The 21,210-nt window shown below is 37.6% G+C and overlaps 1 protein-coding gene across 1 annotated transcript in view; it reads right to left on the bottom strand.

The window, feature by feature from the left end:
• PTPRD (protein tyrosine phosphatase receptor type D) overlaps positions 1-21,210 on the bottom strand; it is a 230,889-nt gene that overhangs the window by 99,602 nt on the left and 110,077 nt on the right. Inside the window, exons 16-21 of the mRNA XM_086629922.1 lie at positions 20,436-20,462; positions 17,915-18,032; positions 12,232-12,819; positions 11,702-11,802; positions 10,547-10,806; positions 5,752-5,842 (exon numbers count right to left, since the gene is read on the bottom strand). Coding sequence (XP_086486048.1) covers positions 5,752-5,842; positions 10,547-10,806; positions 11,702-11,802; positions 12,232-12,819; positions 17,915-18,032; positions 20,436-20,462 — 1,185 coding nt within the window. The remainder of the gene's footprint in view (positions 1-5,751; positions 5,843-10,546; positions 10,807-11,701; positions 11,803-12,231; positions 12,820-17,914; positions 18,033-20,435; positions 20,463-21,210) is intronic.

Here is a 21,210-nt window from a genome sequence, read left to right as displayed (position 1 = left end):
GGTAAGAAACTAGGTAGCAATTGCACTGCCCAGACATAAAACAATTAGATTAATTTTCAGTGTCTGATAGTGTTGTCTCAAGAGGGTGGGGGGAAGCTAATAAAGCAGTGTGCCTTCTCTGAGGACATACATATACATACATCATATTACACATCATATATACGAAGCCAGACATAGAAGAGAATCATCTAATCATTTAGATTGGAAAAGACCAGTAAGATCAAGTCCAACCATTAACCTAACACGGTCCAGTCCACAACTAAACTACGTCCCTAAGCACCACATCTACATGTCTTTTAAATACCTCCATGGCTGGGGACTCAACTACTTCCCCAGGCAGCCCGTTCCAGTGCTTGACAACCCTTTCTGTGAAGAAATTTTTCCTAAACCTCTTCTGGAGCAACTTCAGGCCATTTCCTCTCATTCTATCAATTATTACTTGGGAGAAGAGACTGACACCCATCTCGGTACAACCTCCTTTGAGGGAGTTGTCTACAGTGGTAAGGTCTCCCCTCAGCCCCCTTTTCTCCAGGCTAAACCACCCCAGTCCCCTCAGCTGCTCCTCCTAGGACTTGTGCTCTGGACCCTTCACCACTTCATTGCTCTCTGGACACGCTCCAGCACCTCAAGGTCTTTCTTGTAGTGAGGGGCCCAAACCTGAACACAGTGTTCGAGGTGCAGCCTCACCAGTGCCGAGTTCAAAGGGACAATCACTTTCCTAAGGTAGATTTTCTTCTCCCCTATGAATATGCAAGGCACTTTCTTATCTCCTGTTTGATACAACAAAACTTAGTAAGTCATATGATGTAATTTATTTCAAAATCAGGAATAAAACTCACCAAATTGGAAAAAAAAAATCCCATTTTTTAAAAAAATCAGTTTGTATTAACTATTTTTAACTTTTTCTAGAAACTCCTCTGAATTACAAACAACTGAATATTAGGTAGCTATAAATAGGTGTGGTTTTTTTCTTTTTTTTCTCTCTAACATGAGGACTACCAAGCACTCTGGCACTATTAAATTCCTGAACATGTCAGGGAAAAGAGTGGTCTCCAATATACTTCTCAAACAGCAAATTAACTGCAGAAGAGTTTATAGGAGTGATTTGTAAACATATCTTTTATCCTAAACCTGAAATCAATGGTGATTTTATTTGTTCAAAAGCACCAAAAGTTGTGCTCCTCATGGTTTGCACAACACCACACAACACGCTGGTGACAGGCATCAATAACAGGACCTATGAATCCTAAGACAACTTTTCTACCACTGGACTACAAAATATTTTCTACCACCCTATCATACACAACTCACTTCAGATTTTAACTGCCTAATCAACTTTAAAAATGTAACTTTTCTTTGTTTCATAAAATATTTCTTCTGATGAACAAAGCTAAAATTTACATCAGCACATCTACAACAAGATTAGATGCTAGGCTCAAACCTATAAAACATAACTAATGAAGGAGCTTTAGCTCAGCTGGTATAATCCATTGACGAATTACTTATTAAATCAGACTAGTGTTTATTAAATATCTTTCATCACTTTAGATATACTGGCATTCCACAAATATTAACCTGATTTGAATACAAGGAGCCTGATCTTTTCCTGGGTGATAAGTCATGACTTCTAAGGTCATTTTACAGTTTCCTTAGTTTTCACGTATGAAACTTATTCAATGTCCTGTAGTCTCAGACTGCAATCACAAATTTCTCCAAGGTCACACAGTTGTTTTAGGCTTTTCAGCACACAAACAGTGCTAATACAGTAGATTAGTACAAATGTCTTTGTTAGGAGGAGGAGACAAATCTCCAGAGTTAGACAGAGATCAATAAAAACAGAGATTAAAATCTAATCTTCACTATATATATATTTTCATTTTAAAGAAGATGTTTAGTCAGGGAAGCTCTCTCTTGCTTCAGCCTCTTCATCAGAGTTAGGGCTCAGCTTAGCTTGAACACCTTGTTGCTTTCCTCATGTGGGATCTCACATTTTGCAATTACACAATTAACAATTCCAATACATGTGAAACAAACTATTTGCTCTGCTGTTGAGACAGAAGCTTTTAATACCAGTTACGTTAACACCTCTTCTCAGTGAAGAACATATTCCAAACGCAGGCTACAGATAGACATGGAAGCAACCTGTACCACTTGGATCCAAACTTCCCTAGCATTGAGGGCACTTGGATGTTTAACCCTTGGAAGATTTACACAGGCAACTGCTTTCCAGCTCTAACGCTGAGTGTGTTCCCTGTTCCCTGCAGGTGTGTGTTCACCCTCACCTGCAGAGGGTGACTATCCTGAAGTCTGCTGAAACACAAAGGTAGATATTCAGGTCATAACAAGGTGGTATGTACACTAACTGGAAGTCAGGAGCTCTAAGTACTGTAATATGAGGAGAAGTACATGGCTTAAGCCATCCCTGAAGATAACTGATATTTTCATTTATGGGTATAGTTTCCACTGGAATTTAAAGTTACTTATGAGGCTACTGCAAATAAATTCTTTATCGTACGTTTCCAGACTACGTCATATTTACAATTTAGATTTTAAATAACTCATAATAAAATGTCGAAGTACTGAGAGTACTGCAATCAAAATTAGACTGAGATTGAAAGGGGAAGAAAAATGTTTGATCTTAATTATTTCTTGCATTTGAATCAGTAACATAAAATGCATGTATTTAACAGACAGCAGTACTGAAGTACTGTATCACAGTGAGTGAAGTGATGAGAAGATCAGTTTTGGCTACAAATGCTAAAAGCTAGTTAGCCTGAGTCAAACAAAATGTGTTCAACGTTTTCAGAGGTGGCTATTCATCACCCGAGGCCAGCTCAACTTAGGTGTGTTTGTGTGTAGATAAAAATTTTGTCTGTGACATTTATTATAGATGACTAAATAGACCTCAGGTGAACCTCTGGTCTCATTCATGTTTCACATATAAATGGGGTTGTTGTCAAATATCGTTACTGGCACAGACATATCCTGTTGCACTTTACACCAGGATTTCAGTAAAATTGCTGAATTGATTTAAGACTTAATCTGCAGGCTTTTACTTAGGTTTTATTGCTGACAAATCTAAAGTAATGTTACATTAAGGTAATACTTACTGTAAAACATAATGGTTTGTTTATATTGAATTTATTTCCATGATGTATCTATTTAAAGTCACTAGATCTCATGATATTCAAAATAACATGGAATTTTGAATAAATAAAAAAGGACTGTATCTCTAATAACACTTATTTTCAGACACACAATATCTAGTCCACTCTCTGCTCTTCTAAGATTCTGTATCTCAGTTTCTTTCAGAACTGAGATTCCAGGAACCAGTAAGATCAGGTAACTACAATAAGGCTGGAGAGTCTTTTGAACCAGTCAGTTATGTACTGGAGTTAGCAGTCTGGAGTATTGTTTTCAGCAAATACTTTTATTCCGACAATCCAAGCAAAGTATTTGGAATATAATTCTTTGGAAAGTTATTGCCCAGCCCTTTCTGATACTAGTCAGATAATCTGAGAGTGCACTAAAAAAACATTTGCACAAGTATCTTCACTTGACCATCAGGAACTACTTGCTCAGAGAGTAGTGTGATTAGGTTTTGTGTTTTTTTCTTTTCCAAATTTATTTATTGTGCCACTGCTTTCACATGTTTGTCAGGAATACTACACCTAATAACCATATGCATATATTTTCTAAAGCTGGAAGTAAAACAGCCTTTTAATTAATACAAAATGGATGATTTAGCATGAAATACAGTTGCTGCCTGCTTTTGATTTTTTCCCTACTCAGGACTTACTATATGTATTGGTGGCAATCGTAAAAGATATATCAAAGGTTTTAGTTCTGTATCAGAAATAATTTTCATTTTACAGTCAATGCATGTCTTATTTCTTCCACCATTAATTCTACAATGCAGTCTCAATTATACTAGCAGAAGTGGGAAACAACCCATCCTGACCCAAATATTTCTGAATTAATAAATGTTCTTTATCAATCTGTTATACAGATTAACGCGCCGCAACTTGCAGGATGATTAAAATGACCCTTTGTTATGGGAATCAGCAGGACCCATAGAATTTAATTGCCAAAAAGTTCAATGTCATCTGGCACCTATCCTTTAATCTGTTAATGCTGCTGAATGCGACTACAGTCTTTGGATGTTAAAAGTGGGTGGTAACATTAAATCAGTTTTCCATTACTGTATGGATCTTGCTGTCAGAGTTTTACTGTTTAACTGTATTTGATGTCACTTAGGACTATGATCATGAGCTGATGCCATGTACAATTCAAGTTCTTTTAAAGGGAAAAAGATAATAGATCAAAGCAAGTCATCGCTGCAATTGAATCAAATGAGATGATCACATAAATGAAACTGGTCAAGAGGAAGCACAGGCTTCAATCAGTCCGTCAGCAGTAATGAAAACCATGCCTTCCTTTGAACAGTTGTTTTTAATCTTTTGATCAAGGATTCTCCTGTTGCTGTACACATTCTTCTTTGCCTTTTCTGATCAGAAAACAGGCTAAAGACTGAAAGACTTCTGATTCTATTTTGAAAGCTTTCTACAGCAGCGTTCGTTTGGTGAAGATCTTTATTTTCCTTACATTTTGGTGCAAACATTGGAATTGATATCCATTTTGTCAATGGGAGGAGGGAAAAATGCCTTATGGTTGCTCACAGGCAATCATTACTTCTCAGTGATTGTATTATTGGGAAGCATAGGGTGAAGTATCTCTGTGACATAAAACTCTTGAATCTACCAAAAGAAAATGTAAAAAAAATAGACAGGATCCAGTCAAAAGGTCACTAAATCAGGAGTTAAGATACTGACTTTGATCTCTTGCAGAGATACTACCTGTGCCCTTACCATTGCATCTGAATGAGATCTAAAATCCTAGCCAGATACAACATAATAATAGCAACACTACCTTTCTTTTGTACAGGGCTTTCTCAAAAGAGCTGTACAAAGATTAATATTACTATTATTCCAAATATACAGACTGAAAGAAGAAAGACAAGTTCACATGAGCTGTATTGTCCTTCAGTAAAACGGAAGACAGGACTGAATGTTGACACTAAACTTCCTGGAATAGTTATTGCATCAATAACATAATGAATTGATTTCTAGTGTTACTGGGCTTATTCCTAGAATGAAAGTACTTCCAGCCTTTTTGGGTTAATGTCATTTACAGTGTCAAATGATGACACAGTGCTGCTCTTTCCTATTTCATTCATCTGTTTCTGAGCACAAACTGTAAGTAGAATGGAGACTATTGTACACGTTTTCTAACCAGCAGCATTACAGTATGTGGGAATCAGGTAAAAACACCACGAGGAGGTCAAATGTTAAACTGCAGTGCAAATTGCAATTTAGCATTTGTTACAGCCTTAGTAAACACCCCACTAATGAACCAGACCTTTATTAGAGTTCATATCATTGGTGATTAAGCCTTTGCTGACAACTCATTTCACCTCCTGCACTTTTGCATTACACTTTACAATAGGAAAAGAGTAAAAATATTAATGCCAACAGAGATCAGACGCTTCGTGTGCTTTATCGCAACTTAATGCCTTTATTGTCTTCTAATTTAAGTAATTTGAACTTTTGTCTCAGTCCCCGCAGGCTAATTCAAATATAAATATAAAACATTCTGACAACGGAAACTTCTGAAACTGGTGAGTTAATTACATACCACGAGTAAGATTGCTTCTTTAATGAAGGAGAAAACGGGAGCAAAAATGTACAGTACCTCATCCAGCTCCATTTCATCCGGGCTCTCCCATGGTTTGATAAACTTTCCACGAGACCTCTTCAACGGCACGATAACTATGTAATAACCTCTGTCAAGGAAAGAGTTGGACAAAAGTGAAATTGAAGGAAGAGGAATAGATAAATTGATGGAGTAGGTGCCTGTTCAGAGGAACTTCAGAGAGCAGCGATGCATTGAGAGCAAACTTTTGCACATGATTATGCCACTGCAGCCTTTCAAACACAGTTGTCAAGATTCACACTCTGTGTAAAACATTTGACAAACAAATGGCACTAATTACCTGCCTTTTCATGTAAACATATAAATATGTATAAGAAAATTTAATTACAATGTTCTAAAATGCCTACATGTTTGACTGCAGTTTGTTATTTCATTTGAAATACAAGAGCCACGGGATGTTTGTGCCCTGCCACTATCACACTGGGAAAAAAAAAATGCAAACCCCTAAATTGAAACATATTACCATATATTTAAAGCTCAATTATCACTCCCTCTTCCCCCATTTTCATGTATAATCAGAATAGTAGGTTAACATAATGTGTTTGTTGATGCCAATACTATTATAAACAGAAAATAAAGAAGACACAGCATACACCCCACCCACACATTCTTTACTTTTGAGTATCAATCACCATCAGCTTGATCTATTTAAGTATTCTGTTCACAGTCCTCGACAAGAGAGCTTGATGTATGCGCTCTTTACAGCCAGGATTTGCAAATTACATATATCAGTTTTCCTCAGAAACATTTTCCTGAAAATATCTTCCTCCTCCCTCCCATGGAGACTAGTAAATTATACTTTCTAGTATAATAGAGATATGGCACTTTCCTTGCTTCCTTCACAAAGCCTGGATACACGTCAGACAGACGCATAATTTCACATTAGTGTGAGGAAAGAAGCAGTAGAATCACAACAGCAGGACATCCAGAATGGTATAATATACATCTTCTTGATAAACACACTTGTCAAGAAGTCAAGCACTCTCCATCTCAGAAAGAAGCTGCTTTCCTTTGTTTCTAGCAACAACAGAGCTTATTAAGAAGGTGTCTCTGGCTCTCCATTACGGAAGATAATTTTAGCATCTCATGGACCATCTTCTTCTCTTCCAGTCTGCAATTTTTTACAGCCTGTTCAACTTTCTACTGCACTGACTATTCATTTTACTCATGCAATGCAGGTGGAAAACCCAAGCTAATTACTGAGTCTACAGAAAAGGACTCGTCTTACAATTGATCTAAAACTATCTCAGTCTAAACCGACTCTTTCACATCAAATCTTTCTTCCACATCAGTGCATGCCATTGGTCTATTTTAATGCTCTCCTCTTAATTAAAGCTCCTTCCCATAAAATAAATGCAACAAAACTTTAGATGTTTAACTACTGCAGTAAATGCATATATTTATTAATTCTTGTGTTAAAAAATTTGAGAAATTTCTCTGTGGAAATGCTGAGCTCCAACAGGAGGTGCTGGAAACAAGAAGTATTGCCCACAGATTTTTAACTGCTGCTCACTTGCTGTATCCTAGCATACATATAAGATCTGTAGCATGTATTCTTGTAACAACAATATGACAAATCATCTTTTACATCGATGTTCTTAGTCAAAGCTAGTAAGGCTGGTTGAACCCAGATTTTAAACCTGAGTATGTATTTTAAAAATTCTTTTGTTACATGAATAAAAAATCCTAGTGAATGCTAATTTATCCATCTATACAATAACTACAGCCTACATACCTTTTCTGTAACAGATGCCCAAGAACCAAGACAAAAAGCAATTGAGAATAAACCCCTATATGTCTTTCAAACATCAAAGATACATCTGCTGGATGAAGTGCACAGTAGTCTCTTGACCCTTTTTTTTCTTCTTTTTCTTTTTTAAGCTAAGAGTGTTCATTTTTTTTTTTTCCAATCAAGGAATATCCAGCATGTAAATGTTACTTTAACAGTCTTTCACACTTTCTTAACGCATGCCTCCCACTCTTAACTTTGATCATCCACTAAGACTTTCAGCACATACAGAGTATTTTAAAGCAGAAAGCACAAGTACATCAACAGCAAGCAGAAAAACGAAACTATTCACAGAAACAGGAGTGCTGCAAATCGTAATGGACAACAAAGATCTGTTATTTCTAGCTAACTCTAGAAAATGCAGTATATCTCTTGAAAAACATGTGTTATCATTTGCTTGTTTATTTTGAGTTGGTGGTTGGGTTTTGGGATTTTTGGGGTTTTTTTTGAGGGAGGAAGGGTGAGAAATGGAGGATTTGCTTGGATACTGCTTGAACTACTGGGTATTACACAGGCCAAAGTCTTCCATAAAACTCTGTTTTTACCTAAGACCTTGCAAAGATGGAAGAGATTCGGAGAAATACGAACTGTCCTTTGCACCTAAAAATTGCTTTGGATTAGCCCAAAATGCCACAGGAAAATGAAGAAATTGCTTACTGGAGATGACACCAGCAGAAGAGACCCATTTTACCTAGCATAAGGTGAGCTCTGCTCCAATTTCTATGCTGTATCACCATGAACCACTGAAATAACGAAAAGTACTACTACTACCATCTTTAATAAATTACATTGCCCTCAATCTCATTTGTATTTACCGATGGTTCATTAGAGCAAAGCATTAACTGTTTCACCTTCTGTGTAATTAGCATTATTGACAGATTCTCAGTGTACAGTACTTCATCCTCAGATAGACAATCATGAGCATATAATATATCCACAGAGGAACAGCAACTGTGAAAATGTCAACACAACTATTACACAAACTTGTTCTTTCTATACAAAGACTACAGCTGTAATAATCTCACTCAATCTAGCAAGCATCAGGTAAGCTTTTGCTGTTCAGTATGTAGTTGTTTTGGTATGTCTGCTTCCAAGGATCAAGTCAATCTTTTTTGTTGCTGTTTTGTTTTTCTGTCTCAAGCCCCATCACACCTTCTTAGAAAATAGATATAGAAGGAGATAGATTATTTGCAAAATTGGCAGTTGGACTCCATAGGTTTAATGTACCTTTCGTGTCGTCACTTAGCCTCTTTCATTTTTTCACACTGCATAAGAGGAAGGGCATCGGCTCTTTTCCCACTGCTATCTTCTGCTATTGTTTGACCAGCTACCCTGCACTTTTTTCTCTCTGTGAATGCTCTGCCCCATAAATCTTTTTTTGACTCATTCCATCTCCAGTCTTCCTTAGCTGCGTTTGTTACTGACTGCATCTTACTCAATCTAATGATAATGGCTACATTTTTCAGTTTTTCATCCTTTTAATGTCTCAAAGTCATTTCCTTCTTGACCTCACCTGCCTCAAAATCTTCAGTCAGTAATGAAAAAGTGGAGCAGCTTTCTACAAAGCCGTCAGTAAAAATCCACCAGGGAGAGGACAAGTTGAATCCCCAACGATATTTAATGACTTGCTCATTTTCCTCCCCATTTCCTTTACATTACACGTGGGAACCTTATAGACAAACAAGAATCACTATAAGCAGAGCAATAACACTTATTGATCTTACCATGTTTCATGTTTTCTTGGCAAATCTTTATTGTCCAACCTTTTGAATCCCTGCTGACTATATGCTGTCAGCTCTTTAGTCCTACTTCTGCTGTCCAAATCCCCATAGCACCTTTTCCCTCAGAATCTAAGTAACTTCTAGCGAACTCTCTGCCAAATTTTTCATCAAAATCTCCTGTTTTATTCCTGAGGCCAGTGGAGAGGGCATAAGATTCTTCTTCTAATAAAAAGCTTCAGAATTAATTAATCTGAATTAACGTAAGTGCAATAAAAATTCTTTAGAACTCCATGTAATTCTGGAATGACTGAGTCTAAGTACTTCAAGGTGCTGCAGCAGGGCAGCAACCCATTGATGGATCATCCATTCTTCTTGAGAGGACACATCATTCAAAACACAACTGGCTTCCTTAATCCCTCTTTGCTATTTGAAATCAGTGATGAAACACAAAAGTACTCTGAGAAACAACTACAAACCGAAGGACAATCCTTCTCCATATATTTTCATCTAGATATTATTCGGCCTTACTTGTCACTTGGCTAAGTGACAAACTTACAGAATAATTCCAGTTGGAAGGAACCTACAACAATCATCTAGTCCAACTACTGATCACTTCAGGGCTGACCAAAAATAAAAGCAAATTATTAAGGTCATTGTCCATATGCCTCTTAAACACTGACAGGCTTGGGGCATTGATCACCCCTCTAGGAAGCCTGTTCCAGGGTTTGATCACCATCTCTGTAAAGAAACGTTTCCTAATATTGCCTGAACCATTCCCATGCATCTGATCTCTGGATTCCAGGGAGAAGAGACCTTCCCTCTCCATTTCCCCTCCTCAGGAAGCAGTATAGAGAGCAATAAGGTCGCCCCTGAGCCTCCTTTTCTCCAAACTAGACAAACCCAAAGTCCTTAGCCGCTCCTCATAAGACATGCCTTCCAGCCTCCTTCAGACGTATTCAAGTACCTTAACAGCATTATCTGGCACTTGTTAAATTTGCCATGGATGATTGACCAATGCTCGAATCTATCCAGATCCCACTGCAAGGTCTCATGTCCCTCAAAAGCACCTCCTAGTTTGGTATTGTCAGATATTAGTCCAGTCTTCAAAAGTTCAGTTCAAATACTACTGCTGAGTGCTGTACTCTCTCTGTACCATTATGAAGAATAAAGCCCTGGTCCACCACTACAGATCTAGATTTTATTAACAGTAAAAATAATCATATTTCTGGAGATATAAACAATGGCATATCATTCATACACTCACTTTATATTCTCATTTGAAGGTACTTCTGGAAGTTCCACAGTTATCATGCCATCTAAGTTGGTCTTTCCAATGAAGACTGGCTTGGTGCGAAGCACGTCTGGTGCAGTCTTTGCTGTCACTCTGTGCTGGAGACCCCCAGCACTGTTCCCTCTGTTTGTCAGCACAAATGAATATGATGTCTCTGGCTTCAAGTTAGTGATCAGCTTTTGAGTAGCACGTCCATCAACTTCCACCACCATTTTCCCGTCATCGTAAAGGATCTAAGTTAACATAGAAATTGAAGGTGGTTTTGTTACTAGGAGAAGGCAACTGATAGTGTCATACTGAATACAGGAATAAATCTAACTATAAATTCAAAATATAAGTTTCCGGGCATTTTAGGTTTTAAGATAGAACTGAAGTGGCTACTGCAATTAAATTTTTCACTTTCAGGGGAAAAAAAAAAAAAAAAGACCGGCATCATTAATTTAAAGCAGTGTAAGCACTCTTAAAATCCAATTTCACTTATTTAAATGCAGCAGTTTCGCTTGGACTCAGCATTTACATCAAGGCACACTTGTTAGAGTTACCTTGACTTTTTCATTCACACTCCTTATTCAGAAATGTTTTTTGCAACATTTAGTTCCCGAAATACTGCTCTTCACTCGCCACTGCCTGAGATGACACAAGTGATGAAGAATGATGCAGAAGAAATGCCAGCCACACTGCAGGCTGCACTGAGCTGCTTTATCTGGCTAATGACAGTCAGTGGAGTAAAAGAGTTATAGAGCAAAAACGTGATGTTGTAAATGCGAGGAGACAAAAACCAAAACAGTACTCTGCTACAGAAGTGACTGAAAAAAAGATGAAAATTATTATTTTATTTCACTGTTTTATCTAAAATATAGTAGCAATGAACTACAAATCAGCAAAGTGTTCACACCATGCAGAATAACCCGTATGAGCACAACTTGGAAATATTGCCGCGACAGTGGAAAAGCTCATACTGCCAAACGACCTGAATTTAACAGCTCAGGTCAATACTGCTGATTAGTTTACATTCTTAAATACAGCAATACCAAAAAAAAAAAAAATCCTCATGTTCAGTAAGCGACTTAGGTGAATGACATCCTCTAGTTTCTGTATTTTCTCTCGTACAAACGGAAAATAACTTACTTTGAAAGGCAAGGCTGAATTGTAATTTTCTGGAATTTCCCAGGACAGCAAAACAGAAGTCTTCATTACTGCTTTAACATGAAAATTTTTTGCAAACACTGCTGGAGAAAAAGAAACAATGTATATAAACAACATCTTGGACTTTAGATCTTCTCATATCTCCACTGCTACCTGGGAGTTTTAGCTTTCCATTTAGGTCAAAAAACAACAAGGATTCGACTCTCCTACCTGTTTGCTCATATTTAAAGATCACGTTTTAACTCATTCTCACTCTTTTCTAGTGACAACCCAAGACATACATTTTCCTTACCTGAAAAAATTGTGAAGATGTTAGCCAGAACTTGCTTGGCAAGGGACAACTGAATTCTAAGGCATCCAAAACATATTAAGATTTACATACTTTACCTTTTGTGTTCGATGAACCTATTTTTATGAATGGGCCGGTCAGTTTTATTTACAGCTTCAAAAACACTGATATCCAAAGACCGATACTCCTTTAAAGGTCAACGCCATAAGCAGACAAATCCTACCTTGATCCACGGGTAGTGTCCTGAACTGGACACTTGGACTATATGGACCAGGCCCTTTGCTTGTGTGGGCACGTACTTTTACATCATATGTGGTATCTGGTTTTAAGCCAGAAAGTGTCATAGTGGTATCAGCAGGAACAACAGGGAGTTCCACTGGCTGGTAAGCAACATTGATATCTCTGTACAAGATGGTATATTTGGTGATGATGCCATTTCTCTCTGCCAAGAGTGGCATCTGCCAAGTTAATTGAACTGATGTAGAAGTAGAGCTTTCCGAGTGGAGATTTTGGGGAAATCCACTGGGTACCTCTTCAGGAACAGAAATCTCTTTAACCATCTCCTCCCCAAAGCCCACTTTATTTCTAGCTGAGAGCCTGAAGATGTAAGAAGCTCCTTTGTGAATGTTTGTGGCCGTGAAGTGATCTTCCTTCTCTGAGAACTCCATGGTGGTAAATGTATCCACGTCTTTGCGACCAAACTTCAGGCGATAACCCTGCAGCGGGCCAAAAGTGTCCACAGGAGGGTGCCACTGAATTAGAGCCGTGTTCATCTGCGTGTGGCTAATCACAAGCCGAGGTTTGCCTGGAACTGTAGCACAATGTTATTTAAAGACGATAAATACAAACAGGATTGCACGTACAATTCTTGAGGCTAGTTTTAGCACAAACAGGGATACATTTTCCCTTCCCTCACTCTTTGCTCCACAAATTACTGTCTTATGGGAGAAATGATGCCTCCTTCCTGCACCGTTGAACCATACAGTATAATGAACTACGACAGTGAAGCCATTTACTGTTTGTTGTCTTCTTCCCTTACCATTATTTCTAAATACAGAGAACATTCAGAGGCACAGAACTTAGGAACACAATCCAAGAAGTAAAGCTTCAAACAGGCATCTCATGAATGGTTCTGTCTCACAAATAAATCCTTATTTGCAAAAAAAAAGGGTATTGTCATAAGTATTCAGTAATTTAATCCAAGGTATGTTTCTGCCATTCCTCTAAATAAAAAAATATTAATGATAATAGTAGTAGTAGTAGTAGTAGTAATGGAGAAATTGCAAGTTTCTTAATGTGTCTAAGATAACTTTTGCTATTAATAGTTAAAATGTGGTAGAAGGGAAGACAGACTCAATCTGTCACCAACAATCATTACCATGTACGACAGAACCCTATTGTTCCACTTTCCATACACAAATCACCTCTAGCATGGGCTGTTTCAGCTTGGAGCAGTAGCACAATTTGGAAATTGATTTCTTGGTTGTCCTGGCTTATCACACATGATTTAGTTTCCAGCATGGTCTGGGTGCACGTGAATTGGATTTCTTCCGAAGAAGACTAAATTGGAAGCTCGTCTTAATGTACACACCAGACACATTCAAATCCTTAAGTGGGACCTATTGGTCCAAACTGACGATTTGTCTTTCAGAAAAGTTCAGACTGTAAGTGTGGTAAGGATGTTTAGTCTGGAGCACTGAATTAGCCCCAGTCGAGGAGGAAATCCCATAATACAAATTATACGGTGTGCATTTTTGGAGTCCTGACATCAGTTGCTCCCACTTACTGTTTTTATTTAATTCATATATTTATTTTTTCATTTATTCACATTAATTTACATACATATACATTTAGTTTATATTTTCATTGATATTTCTATTTCAGAATAGTCTGTTTCTATCACAATGACTTATCTGATAATGATGTATATTTATAACTATTTAGAAATTTGGTGTTCACTGCGTACCAATGCCTGACAGGTTAAATGACTAGAATAGTTTTGGGAGTACTAGTGCCATGATAACATAAAGTCTTCCACGAAGAATAATTAGTTCTGTCCACATTCAAAGCCTTCCCACATGAATGTCACTGCTGCACTGTGAGCTCTGGTTCCTGTATTTAAACACTTCAATGAATTTTATTACTTATCTTCAGTTCTCAGGCACCCAGCAAATCAGATTCTTATTGTCAGAAGTTCTGACTGCCATTCCATAGTGAAATAGGAATAAGGAAGGAGGAATGGTACAGCTTGAAGAAAATTCTGCATTTAATAAGCTGTTTCCTCATTGTATCTGTCGTTAAGTCATGACATTGCTTCTAATTGCATAGGAATTATGGTTAGTTTTTATATAAATTTTTCAAATACTCTTCCTTTTAAATGTCTAGATCACCTGCAAATATTACACCCACGAATTTTCTTAGTTTTTTCCTACACTTTTTGCTGTGTAAAGAATACCTCTGACTAGTTTTGACTCTTCCTCATTGATTATTACAAGCCTTTATGAGACAAAGAAAAGGCTGTGAGGGCCTTTTTCAGGCCATATTTTTGGCTTTGTGTTATAACTATTACTGAAATCAATGTAGCATATTAAAGAGAAGAGTCCACACAAATAGAATAATAACTCCTTCAGCTTTCTAGAGGAGAGGCCATTGGAAGGTGTCACTAGATTATTATTGTGGTAAATTGTTTTTTTTTTCTTGTGGTAGACCTCATGGTTAGAACTATTTTTTTTAACCTTTGTGGTAACTACAGAGAAATTACTATTTGCTTTTGATCAGAAAAGAGGCACTAATAAGGCTTGTTTATCCAATAAAATACCCTGTGATTAAATTGATAAATAGCAACAGGTTTTGTTTTGTTTTTGTTTTGTTTTGGTTTGGTTTGGTTTTGGTTTTGTTTTTTAATATGGAGCCTATCTGATTTTGCAAAGGGTATGATTTCCTTTTTGTTAATAAGCAACTACTGATGGAGAAAGAAAACATTTTCCTCTCTTTTTATTTCCAGATAGCTTTCAGTTAGCATTTTCTTTTGGTATGATGACTTGTGAACATTACAGTCTTGTGGGACAAACGGTACGATTCTGTGCAGGCAGTGTATACAGTAGTTTCATGGAACAGCTCTGTCTAGAAACTTCTTCTGATAATAATACCTGAATTTATCATGAGCTCAAATGAAGTAAAATTGCCCACGAAAAAACATATCCTCTGATCTAGTGAAGCCCACCTCCATTATCACACAGCAAGATGTCCCTCACACCCCCCTACGTCACAGTCATTACAACAAACAGTTGTAAGAGCATGCTGCTACTAGTAGAAGCTCATGTATGCTGCCTTTGCCAAACTACCTGAAGTAATTTGTTTCTGTTAACTGCTATATAGTACACCATCATCTTAATGTCAATTTTCTTCTCTTAGCTGAAAACTGTGTTTCAAGAGTGCTATCCAGCTCTGAGAGTAAATTTCAAGTCATACACAAGCTGTTGTGTTATGAGATTCTTCAACTACTACGACCCATAAATTAAAGGTTTGATTAAATTCTCCATAAAAATTGTATGGTATCACTGACTAGTAAGTCTTAATTTCTGTCAAGGTCTCGTTAATCACATATTTTGTAACATCTGCCCCAAGTAATAAAATTTTCAAATACTTTGACTTGGACATGTTCGGTAACATTTTTTCTTCCATCTGATTTCAGAAACTGGGAAAGGAAACTCAATATAAGACAATACGTGCTGAAACGAAAATACTAACTGCATTCAGTGACTTCACTAGTAGCTGCAGTTACTGTACTGTAGGCTCACTTATATTTTGTGAATCTTTCCTGCCTAAAACTGTAAACGATGCTTTTAAATCACTAACTGGACACAGCTGAATAGTTACTCATCATCTGAATAACTTAAGAAAAGTAAGCTTCTCCAGTAAACATTTAGACCTTTATTCTCCTTTCATATCTCTATGGACATAATCTCACTCATTCTAATACAGCTGCACCTGACTTAATCCTTTAAAAACTAGACTAGAGCGTAAGACTCTTCATTTTCTCTATCGTAGTATTTGAATAGGACCTTTTTAGGAAAAAAAACCCAAAAACCTCGAATGGAAACTCTCAGAGAACAGAAGGGTGTATTTCAGCCCCTGGTATTAATGCATCATTCCTTCACTTGCCTGATGTATTCTCATAGAAAGACAGTGAGATGGAAACTCTAGGTACTACGTTTATTGTCTCCTTTTTCAAAAACCTGCATATGAATTTTCCTCACAAAAAGAGCTCAACCACAGCAAGCTGTAACAGCAAGTGAAGAGGTGTTCATACAACCTGCAATGTATGCAAGGGCAAATGGTAACTAGCAGTTCTCCTAGAGACCAGGAACAAACATTACTAGCTGGCAGGGTGAAGCAAACAGCAATAACAGTGGAATGTCTATTACATTTACAGGCATGTCTCTGATTCTCGATACTCCCCAGTCACTCAGGGTTTTATGGGACATGGGATTTGTTAGTCCTTCTAAAGAAGAAGCATTAGAGATCTTGGAAGAGTGAAACACGGGTAGTCAATAAGGACTAAACACACAGAAGATGTAAGTTTTGCAAGCGGGTTTGCATAGCCTATGCTTATGTTTAGAAAGTCACCAAATCATAATCTATATAATTGTGTTTATTTAGATTGGGAACTGAACTTTAAAAAGAATAATGGATCGAGTATCTTTTTTTCTTAAATTAAGTTCAAAGGCAAGCAAGAAGTATGTATTAGTTTTTTTCCCAGATCATGAGAATTCAGGAAAGATAATAAGTGGGAGGGTAAGTTTCAGCATCAGGCAGAGTAAGGACTACGAGATACACAAAAATCTGTAACGAAACCATACGATATATCTAGCCACCAAGGCTGAGATTTTTCCAAGGAAGCTAATGAGATACGGATATAGGTGTTTCTGAAATTATAAGACATGCTTTACATTCAGTGATTGCTTTAAAAATTGAGTCAATCAGTATAAATACAAATACATATGCCTTTTGGGCTTCATATATTAGCATAGACAATTCATTGTTATTAAGAGAGCTTGTAATGGTGCTACAAAGGATTCCACGTGATTGCAACGGAATACCTTTATTGGCTACACTATAAAATCTAGAAAATTAACACCTACAGGCTGTGAACACCTGTGGGTGAACACAACACTATGGCTGTCATGCCAGTCATTGGTTAAGCTGTGCAGTAAAGCATTGCAACTTAAAAAACCTTGTTCCTCACCTAACAACCATTCAGTTAGTCCCACCAGTGCTAACTGAATCAGCTGAACTGGTCGTGCAGTCCAACACCCACCATCTAGTGCCACCTGTGATTAAATGGAGACTGAAGACAGGGGCATTGTGCATTTTGCCCCAGTTAAAGCCTCAAATTGCCACTGAAGCAGTATGGGTTTCAGGGTTTCACAGGCTGGACTTTCGCTCCATTTTCTAATTCTCTGCTTTAATAATCACAATCTTCTGAGACAACTTGTGACTGTCATACAGATAGGTTCTTAAAATATTCTTACTGACAGGCAGCTGCATTGGCTGCCTTCACAAAGATGAGGAAAGCCCTACAGAAGTTTTTCAAATATCCTTCTCAGTTCGACATTTTTTTTTTTTTTTTTCTCTCTAAGGAGACACCAGTGAGAATGGAAGAGCTACTAGAAAGTATAAAATTAAGTATTACGTTTTGGCCGCATGTTAAACTGAGAAAGGGACAAAGGGAGACACCAGTTCTGTTTTTATCCAAATAAATGAAGGGCCAAATACTGAAACAGATAACCCTACGTCCTATAAGCACTTTTTACACAACAGGAGACTTCCAAATAGTAGGAGCCAAACACTAGCATGAAAAGTCAAAGGATTTACTCAGAGATTAACAGGTATGTGAGTATTACCTGCACCAGTAGTAGAGACGAGTTTGGGCTTGCTGCGTGCTCCATCACCCTTTGTTGTATAAGCTGTCACAGTGAAGGAGTACGTAGTTTCAGGCTGAAGCTCAGAAATTATCATTTCCTAAGATGAAATAAACCAAGAACAATTTATTAAAAATACGACTGTTTTCCAGGAGAGCACAGAATCTTTCAGACAACTCTTGTATATTACATACAGTGCATATGCCTTTGTGCTACTGGAGGAGGCAGCAAGCATTTGAGAGCACCAACACTGTTCTGGGTGAAATACTTCGTAATGCAAGATGTTTCATTCACTTAACCAATAAAAGACAGCACACTTCTGAAGAGCATGCCTCAGGTAGTTTAGGGCACAAGGCCAAAGGCTTAGTGGTGTGAACAGTGAATAAAGCCTTCCGAAATACCTTGCCTGAGGAGTACTCCTGATATTGTGAAACGCATGCATATGCAGATACAACACACTGTTTAACTTTTAGTCATCACTGATACAGTTATGAAATGCCTAGGAAGTACAGTGCTGCGTTTGTATCCACACCTTGTAAGTAATGATGGTTTAGCTGAATGAGAAAGCCTCGTTACTTCCATAACACTTTCATTGCCACCTGTTTCCCTGGTTGGATTGTGCATCTAAATATCTCAAAAGATTTCAGAAACGGCTCGCTCTTCCGGTCTAAAATAACTACTTAAAACACCATTAAAAATCTGGTCAGAGCATAAATCTGACAGCCCTCAAACAAATGACGGCAGCTACGAAACAAGTAGCTCTTCAGCAAGTACAAGTGAATCGGAGCAAGAGCATAGAATCATAGAATCACAGACTGGTTTGGGTTGGAAAAGACCTCAAAGATCATCTAGTTCCAACCCCCCTGCCATGGGCAGGGACACCCTCCACTACACCAGGTTGCCCAAAGCCTCATCCAACCTGGCCTTGAACACTGCCAGGGATGGGGCAGCCACAGCTTCTCTGGGCAACCTGTGCCAGTGCCTCACCACCCTCAGAGAGAAGAATTTCTTCCTTAAATCTAATCTAAATCTGCCCTCTTTCAGTTTAAAGCCATTGCCCCGTGTCCTGTCACTATATACCCTTGTAAAAACTGTAAGCGTCAAAGTAAGGGGAATGTTTTTGCACACGTGTGTGCACACGCACGTGTGCCCGCACGGAAGATGGTGAAGGAGCAGCCACCTGAAAAGAACTAAACTTACATCATGCCATAAGGGCAGCCAGAGGAATTTAAGCCTTGACGCTCACGATATCAATAAACTCTACGTGCAAATATAAAAAGAAAATTATCTGGAGGCAATTGACTGGCCTGAAGTTGCTGACTCGTCAGATTCCAGTCTGCAACAACTAGACTACTCCTTTGCATTTTCACAGGCCTGAATGGATTTACACTAAATTTCACTGCTGCCAGAGAGATGGTTTATTTATGTGCCTAGAATAAATAGCAATTGTGCAATCACACACCCCCTTCAGATGCGACACCCATAAAAGTTAATATAAAAATTATGGGTCAGACTATCCACAGTAAATGGATTTCTCAAGATAGTAGGTATGAGCTTAGTGCAGATGTGATGAGAATTCGGCATTGTATTTACAGTAAGTTACAGGAAACTAAAAATAATAAGGCAATGATCAGCACAAGTGGGCAAAACAGCTCAAATATAATAAAAACACAATAAAAAAACCCACAAACCCCCCTCCCCCTCTTAGACTCTATCTCAGAATTGATTTGACCCTAAAGGCCAAAATCAGTAAGACAGACTTTGCATCTTTAATAACAAAACTGCTCCTGATATGAAAAGAATAAAATTGTAAAGGGGGAAAAAAAAAAAAATGGCCATAATTTTAAACAGTGATTAAGATATTTAGCTTCATCTAAACCAAACAGTACTTCATGGTGTAGCATGTAGTGTTGTCATTTAAAAGTGTGATAGGGATGCAGCAAACACCATTACTTAGGCATAAAGACTATAGAGCATTTGGCTTTCCTGACAACATACAAAATACATTTATCAAATTACCAAAGAGAAAGCACAACTGACATCAACTTTCAGCTACACAAAAATCGTTAGCCTTAAAACGAATACAGAAAAATCTGGCTATTCCTATGCAACTCTGAACTACTTTTGTTTTATGTTTCTAACACCTTCTCATAAAAAGGAAATTGTAAAGCAAGGTTAGTGACAGCCATCAAAAAGAAGAAAATGCAAACAAGTTCTGTACGTTTTGGCATCATGCTAAACCCCAGAACAAGCAAGCAATAATAACCCCCACTCTCCCTAGGAAAAGAAAAAAAATAAAAAAGAAAGTAAGTGCCATAAGGAAGAAACCTTCGATGTTAGGAGCATGCATTTGTGCAAATGACACAAAAAAAAAAACACCTCAAGAAAATAAAAGGAGGCTACAAGCAAACAAGCAAAAAACCCACAAAAAACAAACCAACCAAACAAAAAAACCCCGAATCCAACACACACTCTTTTTTCTGGCCAGTCAAAAACTACTCACATGTTCAGTAGTATCATCATATTCCCACTGATTGAGAGTAAATAATGTTGGAAGGAAAAACAAAAGAAATGAAGACATTTGTAGTCTGTTTGAGGTCATGTTTTCTTCTTATTAGTGATAAATAATAGATATGAAAGATTTCTGAAAAAATCCTGTACAATTTGAATTAATCATGTAGAATCACATAGAATGTGGTTAATGAAATCAGGCTAGGCATTTTTAATTCCATTTCTGCTCTCCCTAAGAATCAGCCACTTCTCTTTCCTTGAAAGATGAAAGAAGTAATGAATCCTCTTGTACAATCTAGTAATATTTTATAACAGACTGTATTAGTAAAAGCTACCAGGACAGAATTAAATGCTATTTGGTTTATTTAATCATCTTACTAGGCTATACGCTTGAGTTTTAAAAATGAATTCAATGCCTTGTTTAAATTAATAGGAGGCTTTTTTAGTCTGGAAACCTAACCACACTGATCTTTCACCATCCAGGTCTTCATACTTGCACCAGCCCTGATCACACGTATCATGTAAGTGTGACTGGCAGAAAAGAGTGGCAGGAGGAGAAAGGAGGTGACTATCCAGGGTGAACCGATGGCAACCAGGCAGGCCAGAGGCAAACTTGGCAAAAAAAGAAATACGACTTTTGCCTTCATGATATTTGGGCTCCAGTACCCCATCCAGTCTTCCGTTTCTGACTTTCTAGTGTTTAAAATTATTTTAAACTACTATCACACAGAGGCTGAAAGTTGATATCTGTGCGAAGAAAGGGAGAA

The sequence above is a fragment of the Tauraco erythrolophus genome, chromosome Z, assembly GCF_009769465.1.
Source record: "Tauraco erythrolophus isolate bTauEry1 chromosome Z, bTauEry1.pri, whole genome shotgun sequence".
In the NCBI taxonomy this organism is placed as follows: Eukaryota; Metazoa; Chordata; class Aves; order Musophagiformes; family Musophagidae; genus Tauraco; species Tauraco erythrolophus.
This window is presented reverse-complemented; position numbering and strand designations above follow the sequence as displayed.